Below are 14,694 nucleotides of genomic sequence, written 5' to 3' on the forward strand. Positions count from 1 at the left end.
CATGTTAGAATTTCAGTTTCCAAATCTGTTCTGATTTGAAATATACTTAAATTTCTCTTAAAATCAAGTGAAGTGTGTTTTCTAAAGATCTTCAGATTTAAGTTCCTGACATTAGAAAGAAAACACATTTTTCTTCCCATTAGTCTAATTCTTCTGAGTGGAAAAACAATCCTAGAAATATTAATCTACTTCAAAATCTACCTCTGCTGATCAATTAATAGAGAAACACTCATTTTTTCTCCTGGAAAGTGGATTATTAACCAAGAAGCCTGCTTGGGACAGTTAGGCCTGAAAGCATGAAAGGTAATACCAGTCACATGTCATAGAACTCATAATTATTTTGGGGGGAAGGAAATTAACATAGTAAAAAAAATTAGACCATGACTTGGAACCATAATAAGAACCTATATTTGTCAACTGCTTTATAATTTTAAAGCACTTTCATATTGCATTATCCTTCTTACAATGCAGAATAATCCTTTTAATATAAATAGAGCAGAAATGATTTAGATTGAATTGAATCTCAGAAGGTGGATATGTTCACTAGAACTCAGCAAGAAAGTGGCAAAGAACCAACCACAGCCTATGGTTCTGGGTCTTAATTTAGTGCTCTTGTCACTGTAATGTCATGTCCTATGCTTTGCCATAGTAGTAATAGGGAGATGGTGCTCCAGAAAACAGTATATTTGAATTTCATATTTGTTCAGAGATAAGTTCTTATTTCATACTCCTTTATAGGATCTAGTCTCAGATCTATCCCAACTGAAGTTCTTTCGTTATAGAGATATAAACAGAACCTTGATTCCTACATTTGATGTGTGCAGGCAGGGCTGACCTTTAGCCTGACACAATAATACTTTGATAAATGGTGTAATAAGCTATAGGAGCTACTGATAATCTAATCTACCATTCATCTCTTGCCAGGTTCATTTTAGGTAAAATCACGATAGGGATTTGTATTTCTGGAGGCCAAGCTGGCTTTACTGAGTATTCTGCAGGGTAGAGAAGGCCCTCACTTGCTCCTGTCTCTGTGTCTCTTCCTCATTTCCCTGTCTGGAAATGCCCTGCAGCTTTGGGCTTTCAAGGTACATAGTTTGGAATTGGCTGAAGAGGCTAGAAAGGGATTTTTCCAGTTCACCTTTGCATAATTTGTGCTTCAGAGCACCCCCCACCAAGCCCTCCCACCATGCCCTGTTGTTCCTTCAGTTTGTGCTTAGCTGATAAAAAACTCTCCCTGAAGCACAAAATTCTTGAGGTATACAGTCCTTTGAAGGAAGTCAGAGTCTAAATCCATCTGTATATTTAATAGACACTTAGTATTTTTTTAAGAATGTTTCTGGTGGCACTAAGATCACTAGCATAGAAATGAAAATATTTTTTCATTTAAAATAGGAAAAAATGGTGGAGACAAGGTAAATGTACAAAATAAATAAGAGATTAGTTACATTGTCATTCAAAACCATATATTCCAGGGGCACCTGGGTGGCTCAGTGGGTTAAGCCACTGCCTTCGGCTCAGGTCGTGATCTCAGGGTCCTGGGATCGAGTCCCGCATCGGGCTCTCTGCTCAGCTGGGAGCCTGCTTCCCTCTCTCTCTCTCTCTCTCTGCCTGCCTCTCTGCCTACTTGTGATCTCTGTCAAATAAATAAATAAAATAAAAAAACCAAAACCATATATTCCAAATCTTTTATTTAATGAAAGATGTTCATAATGTAGTATTGAGTATGAAAAGCCAGTTTCAGAGCTGTGTGAATACTATGATCCTAATTTTAAAAAAAAGTATGAAAATGAAAAAAACTACCAATAATAATTTGTTTTTATTATTGTGTTACCAGGCTCTCTTATGTTCATGTGTGTCAACTCATTTAATGCTCTCATCAACCCAAAGAGGCAGGTGCTATTGTTATCTTTATTTTAGAGATGAAGAATTGAGGTACAGAAAAATAAGTTGCCCAAAGTTACTTAGTAAGTGTCGGAGTTACCCGCTAAGAAGAAATATACTGAAATGTCAGTAACAATTATCTCTGAATTAATGGTGTTATAGGTCAATTTAATTCTTTACATCTATAATGTAGAATGTGTCTTTGTTCTTTATGTTATTAGACATAGCATTTTGAAAAGAAATTAAAGCATGTTTGGGATCTTAGAAAAACAATATGAGATCATTTGTAGGTTTGAATTTCAAAGCTTTTTTTTTCTTATATGTGAAATAGGAATAATACTTGGTTGGGGGGGAACACAAATACTACTACTTTCCATGAGTACACTCTCCCTTAATCCTTAGTGTATGTGTTTGACAATTTTCTTTTATCAATAAAGAAAATGAGACCTTTTTGAATTCCTGATTAAACATTATAAAGCACAATCCAGGAAACTGGCTTCTGATCAGACCAGGTTTTGTTTGAATACTCAAATACTTCACCAGTAATAGAAAGTGTAAAGGTACATACACTGTAGAACATCTCCAGGAAATGTACACTTTCCTCCTTTTAAAGTATAGCCTCAGATATAAAAATATTTCAAGAACCATGTGTTTTATTATGTTGTGTCTTATTTTCCTGTTACTGTTTCAGCCCTTCTTTCTTACTTTCATTTCTACCATTCCTTTCCCTTCAGAAAACCAATAAGCCATCCAACCAACCCACTGGTTAGCCTCGGTTTGTTGAAAGCTGGTAACATTTTGAATTGGGTGCCAGGCACTCTGCTAAGTGCTTTCTGGGAGCAGCAGTTACAGAGTAGAGGACTGTGGTTTGAATGTGGCTCATGGTTTTTGGCCCCAACAGTGTAAGCTCGCAGTGTTGGGAATTAAAATTTCTCAGAGATAGCATCTGAGCTTTTTGATTTCTGTTTTTTGTTGAAGAGAGTTGGAAAATCTAGCTATACACCGGGGACAACCCCCTTAACTCATTTATATTCCTTACCAGGCTCCTGTTGTCTCTTTCCATTTTTGGACCCTTGGTACTAGCATCCTCTGAGATATTCTAAGCCCACTGAAGCTAGAAAGGGAAGTGGTTGGTCATGGATCCACCTTGAGTAAAATGCGCTTCTGGACAGATTTGAGAGCCCGTGTTCTCTCTGCTCTGCCCTGCTGCCCTCCTAGCTCTGGCCCCTGGCTACTCAGCTTCCGTCTTAGACCTGACCTATTGCTCATGTCACAGTCTTTTGTCAGTGTCTTAGTCCAATGAAGTGGATTTTCAAGTCTTTTGTCATATCTTCTTGAGATAGCCTTTCAAGTTTTTAGTCCCTTATCTTCTGAGGAAGGCTCTGTCTGATTCTTTGGTTTTGGAGAAACTATTTTTTGAGGCTGAGGCAGAAAATGATTGGCTTGAAAGAAGCAGGTTTTGAAAATAACATAGTTTGAGAATGAGTGTATTAGTCATGGGATCCCAGGAGTCGTGAGATGCTGAGAATACTTGGAAAGGCTCAGCCATGTGACCGCTCCATGTGGTTAATGGTGATGATTGGGGTTTGGGGTTTGTTTTCCTAAGATAAATCACTATTTCGGTACCTTATAAGAAATTACCCATTACTCTTTCAACTCTGTGCAACTGTTTTTCTTTTTAAAGTAGACTAAAGCACATTAAAAAAACCCTTTTTTTTTTTTTTTCACTGTATAAACATATACTGAAGGAGAACAAGGAAAGCGGCACTTGTTTGAGTAGCCCAGGTAATGGGCATGAAAGCCTTTCCAAGTCATGGGCTGCTGGGCCTGGCTTGGTTTGTGTTCCCACAGGAAGCAACACAGTAAGTAAGCAATGTTGTGCTTATAAACAACGGACAATGAGGTACATGTCTTGGCTGGATTCCAGGTCGTTTCTGGTTGTTTAGTTGCTAATGGTGTTGGAGTACCCACGTCTCTCTACATGGATTCTCTCTGGATGTTGCGTCCTCAGGAAATGGTGCCTGTAGCTCCAACACAAAGACAGTGGACTGTGTTTTGGCAACAGACTAAAAACTGATCTTCAGAAGTGAACAGAAAGCTCATATCTACTCAATAAAGGGTTTATTGATATGCTACTCCTTGATACTTGAAGATCTAGTTACATATATTAGAGAAAAGCTCTTTGGTTTTGCCCTGTCTTTGGGAAACAGTTTTTAAAATAAGCAATTATATGTTAGGATCTCATTTTCTCTCCAGAGAACTCACCGAATGATTAAAAATGAACTCAAGTTCATTTTTTTAAAGGATTTTATTTATTTGATAGAGATCACAAGTAGGCAGAGAGGCAGGAAGAGGGAGATGGGGAAGCAGGCTCCCGGCTGAGCAGAGAGCCCGATGCGGAACTTGATCCCAGGACCCTAAGATCATGAGCTTAGCCAAAGGCAGAGGCTTAACCCACTGAGCCACCCAGGCACTCCTGAACTCAAGTTCATTTTAAGCTAGATTTAAATCTTAAAATAAAGACGGAGTTCACTTATTTCAATTACATAAAAAACAAAGCGTACTTTTTACCTGACAGGGGTACTGGTTAACCAAAAGCTTTTATGAGTTAATAGTGTGGTATGGATACTAAAAACTTAAATAGAGCTGAGTGGTCAGACTACATTCGAAGTCCTAATTTCTGGATTTGAAATCTTACTGAAGATTTATTTCTAGCACTTTGCTGCAGTGAGAAGAGTACAGACATTTTTATTTCCTGTTTCTCAGTACTGGCATTTTAGGAAAGTGGCTGTCAGGAAGAGGTAAGCTTTCCTTGGGGAACGAGGCCTGTGGCAGCACTGATAGGGCAAGTCAGCATTTGCCTTAAAGAATAAGTCTTTTGGGGAAGTCTCTGCCATGCAGAGTTTGTTTTTTCAAACCTATAAATAGAAGGGAAATGAAGATAATTTTGGCTCAACTGCCCTCTGAGCCACAGGAATTTATTCAAATTTTGCATTTGTTGCAGCCAACAACTGCATCAAATTTCTCTCTGCCTCTTCCCTTTCTCTTTTCTTTTTCCACTTTGGTATAAGGATTAGTAAATTGCATATTTGTGATCTAAAAGAAGAAGAGTATGTGTGGTAGTGACTAACTTATACTTGTGTAGTAATTTAGAGACCAGGAGATTCTGGCTCCATTATACCCTTAAAAAAGGAATTTTCATGCATGGTTTCCCAGTTATTTTGGGCCCATGATGCTTCCCCCCCCCCCCCCATTTCCCTTACTCAGAGATTCTCCATCAGGCTGTGGGGATGGGATAGGGATGAAGGGGTTTTTTGTTTCCAGTAAGGGCCAGTAACCCCTGGGGGATGGGCTGTGGAGAAATCCAGAACCCCACATTAGAAAAACAGATTGAAAAAATAATAGTGATTTTACTGAAAGAGCCAAAATAGAGAACATTGTTCTCATACTCTTTTTTAGATTAAAAAGAGTGAAGGACTTACTCAGCTGTAGTCAGTAGTGACAAACATATGTTTATATACTGCATATTATATCTAAGTATGAAGCAGAGGGAGAAGAGTATGTGGACAGATGGCAAGAAGTAGTAAAGCCATGATTAGGGACAAAAAAGAGTAAAGGTGAGAATAAAAAAAATTAAATTTTGGAGGAAGTTGTAAAGATTGACACATAAGCACAGAATATGCTTAAATATGTGTGCTGCCTGTCAGTCACATTCTTTTTTTTTATGGAACACTTCACAAATTTGCATGTCATTCTTGTACAGGGGCCATGCTAATCCTCTCTGTATAGTTCCAGCTAATTCTCTGCTTTTAATGGCTGCATTATATTTTAAAATATGGGTGTACCATAATTGAACTCTGACTATTGATATTTGGTTTTTTTTTTTCTCATTTTTTGCCCTTGAAGTCAATAGAGCAGTGAAATTCTTGGTATGTATACTTCTTTGCATACGTGCAAGTATTTCCATTGGTTGGATTCTTAGGAGTAGAATTGCTAAATGAAATTGTAGCTCATAGAAATAACATTTCCCCCAGCAATGTATGAAATGAGCAATTCTATGTATCTTTGCCAATATTAGACAGTGTTCATCTTTCCCCCTGCTTTGGTCATTGGTCAAATTTGTATTTCTCTAACTAAAAGGGAGGTTACATATTTTTTTCATATATTTATTTATTTGTTTATCTTATATGATCTTTCAGTTTCTTTTCTTGGATTTTAGTTATTTTTCTGAGGAGCTCTGTATATGTTAAATAGTTATTTGTTTCTAGTTATCTTTGTTATCTAGTTATCTAGTTATCTAGTTATCTTTGTTATTTATGTTGAGATATTATCTCCTGCTCTATCATTTACATTTCTTAGTATATTTTGCCAAACAGGATTTTATTTTATATAGTTGTATTTGTTAGCTTTTTTTTTTTAAACTTTTGAATTTTGTGTCTTCTTTTTTTTTTTTTTTTTTTTTTTTTTTAAAGATTTTATTTATTTATTTGACAGATCACAAGTAGGCAGAGAGGCAGGCAGAGAGAGAGAGAGGAGGAAGCAGGCTCCCCGCTGAGCAGAGAGCCCGATGCGGGACTCGATCCCAGGACCCTGAGATCATGACCTGAGCCGAAGGCAGTGGCTTAACCCACTGAGCCACCCAGGCGCCCCAATTTTGTGTCTTCTTTTAGAGAGACCTTCTCCATCCCATGATTATACACGGCTTCTCCCTTATTTCCTTTGAACAATATTTTTAGTTTAAAAAAAAATGTACTTTTTTTTTTTAAAGATTTTATTTATTTATTTGACAGAGAGAGATATCACAAGTAGATGGAGAGGCAGGCAGAGAGAGAGAGAGAGGAGGAAGCAGGCTTTCCACAGAGCAGAGAGCCCGATGCGGGGCTCAATCCCGGGACCCTGGGATCATGACCTGAGCCGAAGGCAGAGGCTTTAACCCACTGAGCCACCCGGGCGCCCCCCAAAATAATGTACTTTTTATATATTTGGAATTATTTATGCATAAAGTATGAGACAAAGCTCTAACCTTTTCTTTTTTTTTTTTTTTAAAGATTTTTATTTCTTTATTTAACAGAGAGAGAGAGACATCACAAGTATACAAAGAGGCAGGCAGAGAGAGGGGGAAGCAGGCTCCCTGCTGAGCAGAGAGCCCGATGTGGGGCTCGATCCCAGGACCCCGGGATCATGACCTGAGCCGAAGGCAGAGGCTTTAACCCACTGAGCCACCCGGGCGCCCCTCTAACCTTTTCTTATACATGAATATCAAGTTATTCCAAAGCCACTTATTCAATAGTCAAACTTTCTTATGTTCTTGATTCTCATATATAGATAGATTTGTTTTTGTACTTCTGTTGTTCTGTTGATTTGTTTATTCTTGCTCTGGCATCATGTTGTTTTGATATCTGGTAGGGAAAATCCTTCTTTTTCAAAAATTTCTTAACTAATGTCAAGCATTTATTTACTTTTCCAGAAGAACTTTATAATCTATTAAGCAACATCTTAAAGCTTATTTAAATGGTATTTCATGGTTTGGTTTTATTTTTATATATAATTTATTCATTTAGTAATCTGTGTCCTTTTTTTCCTTTCTTTACATTTCAGAGTCCTGTGTATGGAAACCCACATGAGTCAGTTCAGTCTAGAAGGGTAGTAATTTCTCATAATATGGACAAAGCTCTGAAAGAAGGTAAGGATTAAATGAAAGCTTATGATTACCATGTAAAGCAATTCATTATGTTCTGAAGGGAAAATTATAATCTCTAACAGATTTATCTATCCTTCTTGTCTGTGTGTAACATTGGGAATTTTTATAATGTCTGAATAAATACATCCATATTTTAGTTGAATGGATGGGATTTAAATATTGACTAGGATTTCAAGGTCACATGAAGCTAACCAGTCATGTAGAGCTAGTTCCACCATATGAAACAAGGATCTGTTCTCTGTCACCTAAAATAGGTATTAGGAAATATTTTTTCTTTTAGATATAACCTAGAGAAGGTGTGTTGGGGATGAATGCACTCAGGCTTGCTCATCAACAAATCAGTTAAGCAAATTAAGGGATATAGCAGTCAGCCTTCTTAATGGAGGACATGTCAGTAAAACTAGTATTGAGCTATGTTGAAGGTAAGTTGTAAGGGCATGGTATTGTTCCATGTAGAAGTGGAAATCAGGTGTAATTAGAAATATTAAAGTTGAAAAGACATTTTGAGATCAAATTAAATTTCAAGTAATATTTTTAAAATCAAATTTCTAAAAACACAATTTCAGTTATAAGTACAGAAAAAAAGTGAGTTTTTAGAGTGAATATGGAAATTAGATATAAAGTTGAGAGAAGTGAATAACGTGGTAAGTACATAGTAAGTATGTTTACTTTCATGGTTCACAGAAATCACTGTATTAAAATTTGAAGATGAGTGCTATGTGAATACAGAAGCAGTCTGAAATTGTGTGGATTCATAGTTTTAGAACTTTAGGGACTAATTAAGCTTTAAAAATATTTCTATTAGTAAAGTATGGTAACTTTGATAAAAGCCAAATGTAAAATCCAATAATTTTAATTCATAATCTCAAAATCATGGTTTAAAAGTAACTAATTGCTTTTATTGAGGTAAAATTTACATACTTTGAAATGCACAGATATTAAGTGTACATAAATTCAGTAATTTTCATAAATGTGTATAACTATGTAACTAGCAACCCTATGAAACTAAAGCACATTTCTATCATTACAGAAAGTTTGCCTTCTGACCCCCTCTAATCAAACACACTTTCCCTTGTTCTAATTTCTATCATTATAGATAAGTTTGCCTGTTCTTAAACCTTATAGAGATGGAATCATACAGGATATAGTCTTTTATGCCTGGCTTCTTTTCTCAGCATGTTTTTAAAATTTATCAATTGTTTGAATCAGTTCATTTTTTGTTATTACTACTGAGTAGTATTCTATTTTACTAATATGACTGTGTCCATATATTTATTCTTTCTTTTTTGGACATTTGTGTTGTTTCTAATTTTTTGAAACACACTGGGTAAAGTTGCTATAAACAAGCATTTTTGTGGACATATGTTTTCATGTGTTATGGACAAATTTCAAGGAGTAGAATTACCAGACCTAGGGTAAGTTGTGTGCTTAACTTCATGAGAAATTGACAAATAAAATTGTAAAGTGATGATGTCTTTATTTAGGCTCTCAGTTCCAATTGTTTTACATTATCACTGATATTTACTGTTGTCATTTGTTCTATTTTAACTATTCTGATAAATGTAAAACAGAATCTTCCTGGAACCTTAAATTGCATATCAATGACAACTAATGATGGTGAGCATCCTTTCATTGATTATTGACCATTTCTATATCTTCCTTTGTGATGTGTCTGGTCAAGTCTTTCTTTTTTAAAATTTACCTTACAGTTGATTTGTAGGAATGTTTTTAAAGATTGTAGATTCACATCCTTTGTTAGATATAGATACAGAGAATACTTTCTCCTAGTTCGTAAATTCCCTTTTATTTTTTAATGTTGTCTTTGAGCAGAAGTTTTTAATTTTGATGTTGTCTAATTTACTAATTCTTTTTTCTTTCTGTTCTCTAGATAGGGTAATTTTTATTCATCTGTCTTCAAGTTCACTGTTTTTTTCGTTGTTTTTATCTACTTAAGTGTATCCAGTGAATTTTAAAATTTCAAATATTGTACAAGGTACCTGGGTGACTCAGTGGATTAAGCCTCTGCCTTTGGCTCAGGTCATGATCTCAAGGTCCTGGGATTGAGCCCCATATTGGGCTCTCTGCTCAGCAGGGAGCCTGCTTACCCCTCTGTCTCTGCCTGCTGCTCTGCCTACTTGTGATCTTGCTTTCTCTGTCAAATAAATAAATAAAATCTTTTCAAAAAATTTCAAATATTGTACTTCTGTCTAGAATTTCTTTTCTTTCTTTCTTCTTTTTTTTTTTTCAGATTGTATTTATTTATTTGTCAGAGAGAGAGAGTGCACAAGCATGAGGAGCAGCAGGCAGAGGGAGAAGCAGGCTCCCAGCTAAGCAAGGAGCCCGATGCATGACCTGAGCTGAAGGCAGATGTTTAACCAACTGAGCCACCCAGGCATCCCCTGTCTAGAATTTTTATTTAGTTCTCTGCAGAGATTTCCCCATTTGCCATTTGTTATTACCATCTTTATCTTTAATTCCTTGAACATATTTCTATAATTGCTTTAAAGTCTCTGTATGCAAAGTCCAAAATCAAGGCCATCTTAGAGTTGATTTATACCCATTGGTTTTTCTCTTAAGTATGTGTTACTTTTTTTTTTCTTTTTCAGTTTTTCTTAGGTCTTCTTATTTTTTATTTTATCCTGAACAATGCAGATGCTACTTTCTAGACATTCTAGTTTTATGTTACCTTCCTCTGAAGAGTGTTGGTTTTTGGTCTAGTAGCCAGCTTAATTTTTGACTGTTCACCTTGAGGATACTTGGTTTTATACATATTTTCAGGGCAGGTCTGCTTGGATTTTATCCTTAGTCTAAGATGAATCCCTCAGTCTTGGGACATAGGCTGAAGTCATCAAGTTCATGTTCCTTACACAGTTTCAATGAAAGTCCATGGTCACACCTGTAACAGGGCAGGACTCCATCTCTAGACTCTGTCACTCTGTCTTGGAATGCAGTCAGAGAATCTGCTCAGCTCTTTCAATTCCAGCTGTTGCTGTTTCCTTGCAGTCTTACCTCCATACATGTGTAGGGCAGAGTCAGCAATGGGTTTGAGGGTTTATAATCCAGATTTTGTGGCTCCCATCTTATTTGTATTTCCTGCCCTTATTTTTAGGCGCTTTGGCAGTTCCTAACTCTGTTTTCTGATATCTTATATTAAAAAAAATACAGATGTTCAGTCTAAATTTGAACTTCCTTGTGCCTCTAAGACTGTTGAGTACTTTAGGGGAAAGTTACATAAATGTGTTTGGTACCAGGGCTAGTCCCTTCTATCAAGGGTAGATTTTCCCTTCAGTTCCTCTCACTCTGCTCTCCAGTGCCTTTATGTATTTATTTAATTTTTTAAAAGTTTAAAATATTTCCTTTATTTATGTGACAGAGAGAGGGACAGACAGAGAGCACAAGCAGGGGAGCAACAGAGGGAGAGACAAGCTCCCCACTGAGGAGGGAGCCCTATGCAGGGGTTTATCCCAGGACCCTGGGATGATGACATGAGCCCAAGGCAGTTGCTTAACTGAGCCACGCAGGCACCCATCTCTCCAAGGTCTTTAAATAGTTCTTTAATATATATTTTTAAAAGTTCCTGATAGTTTTCTGTAGGAAGGTTAGTCTGGTATAAGCTATTCCACCATCCCTGGAATTGGAATCTTCTGCCTTTCTCTTTTAATTTGGTAAAATACATATAATGTAAAATTTAACATCTTAACCATTTTTAAGTTTACTGTTCAGTAGTGTTAAGTACAATTTCATCACTACGAAAAGCCTTTAGAACTCTTTTCATCTTGCAAGACTGAAACTCTGCCTATTAAACCACAATACCTACTCCTCTCTTCCCCCAGATCCTGGTAATCACCATTCTACTTTCTAGGTACTCTAGGTACTACACATAAATGAGGTCATATAGTAATTGTTCTTTTGTCTTTAGCATATTTGCTTAACATAATATTCTCAAGGTTAATCCATATTTGTAGGATATGTCAGAATTTCCTTCCTATTTTAAGGTTGAATAATATTCTATTTTATCTATATAATCACATATAAAAAAATATTTCTTAATTTTTTTAAGTAAGCTCACCATGCAATGTGAAGCTTCAGTTTACAACCCTGTGATCAGGAGTCACATACGCTACTAACTGCGCCAACCAGGTGCCCCCTATAACCACATTTTCTTTATCCAGTCATCCACTGATGAATATCTGGGTTGCTTTCATCTTTTGGTTGTAGTGAATATGCTACTGCGAACATGGGTATCTCTTTAATTTTTTAAGCCTTTAAAGTTGCTCTGAAATTGGGATAGCATGTTTACTTACCAGGGACCAATTTGTTTCAGAAATGTTAATGGAAAAAAAAAAAAAAAGATAAAGGTTGAGACCTGGTTGACAAAAGCCCAAACAGAACAGAACAAAAAAATCCCCAAACCACATTATCTCCAGGCTAATTTCTGTGCAATGATTTATTTTGAAAGAGCAGTATTATCCAAAGCCTTTGGGTAAGAGCTTTAGTTAATTACACTTTGTACAATAATTGTTTTCTTTGTTTCTTTTTTTTTTGACTGTATTATTGTTTACAATTTCCTCTTGTTTTAAGCAAAATGATTTTCAGTAGAATTGAGTATTTATATCATCTACCAAAAGAAAAGCTAAAGGCTGCCATAAAGTTGGCTATGAGAATAAAATGAATGCATCTGGCAGTCGTTAAAAACAACAATAAGCTAAAACCAAAATTTTCTTCTAAAAAATTTTGGACATTTAAATTAATGAAAAATTAGAATCTAGAAATACATGTTGAGAAAGTTAAGAGGTTTCATAAGTATTTAGATAACCTGTAATGATTATAATATGCATCTTTGAAGTATTTTAATTTGCATTTCTAAGCCCTGGCACCAGTATATGTAATTGAAATTCTGAATGTTATTAGCCTGCTGTAGTAGACTTGTATTGATAAAATTGAGGGTCTCTTGGTATGCTTGCAAATTTTAATAGCAGGTACACTTGTTAAGGCTGCAGTAACTTGAGTTTAGTTGATGTGAAATGCTTACGAACTATTTAAAAATTTCCCCCTAACGTTAGTTTGAAGTAGATAACATAATTATTCCATCTTACTTTTTTATCTTCATTTCAGTCCCTTTAGAATAAGTATTTTAAAAACAGATTTATTCAAAGAGTTGAGTAAAACACAAGGGGTGTGTGTGTATATGCATGTATAAATGTGGGTGGGTTTTTTGTCATTGTTACTAAAGTGTGCTTGTGTTATAGCTCAGTTAAATTAGGACTTGGCCTTAAATCTTGATAGATTGAATTACAAAGAAGAAAGAAGTAATATTTAAGAATGTAGCTCAAAATAATACAGTTTGGCTTTCTGTGAACTAGTAAGAATTATTAAAGCTTTGAGGTGTGCCTGGCTGACTCAGTTGGTGGAACATGCAACTCTTGGTTTCGGGGTTGTGAGTTTGAGCCCCATGTTGTATGTAGAAATTACTTAAAAATAAAATCTTCAAAAAAAATTACTAAAGCTAAAAGTGCTAGAAGCTGAATGGTATACCCAGGGAAGATGATTAAAGTATATTATTGCTGTGCTTTGTTAGCCGATTTTTAAGTGTAGAAACTGTATTTTGGGGGTTCAGATATGGTATGAATGAACCATATATTTGAGAAGTCAGAACAGCCATCTTTCTAAACCAGATGCTCTCAAAAGTTTCTCCCAAAGTTACATTCCCAGGAAGACTGACAGGACATACTTTTGAAAATCTTTGAGTATGAAATCTCAGCTCTATAGCCTAAGTTTTACTTGGCTATCCCGAGTCACCTCAGGGTGACTTGTCCTTATTACCATTAGGTCAGATTTTGGTTCAGCACTTTCTTTGTTCCAAGGGACTTAGGCCATGGATGTTTATGACCCTTGGGGCCTTACCTCTTGAGCAGGAAGGCTCTGTCTTGAATTGCTCTGGGGAAAGGCAGAAGTAGAATGGCTCTTATGGAGCTCTTTCTTTTATACTCTTTCTTTAGTTTGAGTCATTCTTTATTCTGAATATGTATAGGCAGAGAGTACCTAACATCACATTATCTAGACTAACATGATGGCCTTTAAATTGGTCTCTTTACTTACAGTTTTTCCCTACTTTGTTACCCTAAATCCTCTTTTCACATTAATCCTACTAAAATTAAAGTTTCAAACATGTTACTCCATTCTTTGTAATCTGCAGTGATTCCTTTTTACCTGCTTATTTCATTGAGAGTAGTCTAGAAAATAGATTTGATAACAGCACTTGAATTTTTGTTGGTTGCTAGAAGAAAGACTCTTTGCTTGGCAATGAAGATAATTATTCTTTTATTTCTCATTTGGTTTGTTATAGTGCTCCTATTTACCTCTTATAGAGACCATAAAACAATTTTATCATGAATTTCTGTGTCTCCTCAAATTGATCCATAGGATACATTTTAAAATATTTTGTTCATATGTGCACTTGTATACAAATGAGTATATGTAGATATGTTGTATATAGTTAGAATCATGGTTCTGTTTCATACTTTTTTTTTTTTTTCTGCCTGACATGGAGCTCAAGCTCATGGCCTGAGATCAAGAGTCACATGCTTTATGGACTGAGCCAGCCAAGTCCCCTTGGTTCATACTTTTTATATTTGCTCTATTTTTATAATACTTAGCTTAAAGGTATACTGATAAGCTACTGATAGAGATTTGTTAGTTCCAGGTATATCTTCTATTACTGAGTTGAGATTTTTTTTTTCTTGAAGATTTTATTTTACTGAGAGCTGGAGCATTCACACAAGCAGGCAGAGGGAGAAGGAGAAGCAGGCTCCCCGCAGAGCAGGAAGTGGGATGTGGGGGGGGGGGTGCTTGATCCCAGGACCCTGAGATCAGGATCTAAGCCAAAGGCAATTAACTGACTTAGTTACCCAGGTGCCCCTGAGTTGAGATTTTTACCAATGTTCATTTTTATCAATTCCTAACAAAAATGTAGTATCGGAGGAGTATTTTAGAGCTGTATTAATTAGCATATGCAGTGTGTGGTTAACAAGTGTGATGGGAAATTATGTAGATGAATATGCCCTTCACATAAATCCTTAGCATGCTAAGAAGATCTTATTTTAAAGATATTA

General features: G+C 35.9%; 1 protein-coding gene and 1 pseudogene across 1 annotated transcript in view; one reads left to right on the forward strand and one right to left on the reverse strand.

The window, feature by feature from the left end:
* Nucleotides 1–14,694, forward strand: part of SNX25 (sorting nexin 25) — a 123,064-nt gene that overhangs the window by 19,560 nt on the left and 88,810 nt on the right. The window contains exon 2 of the mRNA XM_013058986.2: nucleotides 7,480–7,564. Within this exon, the coding sequence (XP_012914440.2) occupies nucleotides 7,480–7,564 (85 nt within the window). The remainder of the gene's footprint in view (nucleotides 1–7,479; nucleotides 7,565–14,694) is intronic.
* LOC123388985 lies at nucleotides 5,600–5,697 on the reverse strand (annotated as a pseudogene).

Source organism: Mustela putorius, unplaced genomic scaffold (assembly GCF_011764305.1).
Source record: "Mustela putorius furo isolate JIRA1106 unplaced genomic scaffold, ASM1176430v1.1 tig00003932_pilon_pilon_pilon:0A:0A, whole genome shotgun sequence".
Taxonomy (NCBI): domain Eukaryota; kingdom Metazoa; phylum Chordata; class Mammalia; order Carnivora; family Mustelidae; genus Mustela; species Mustela putorius.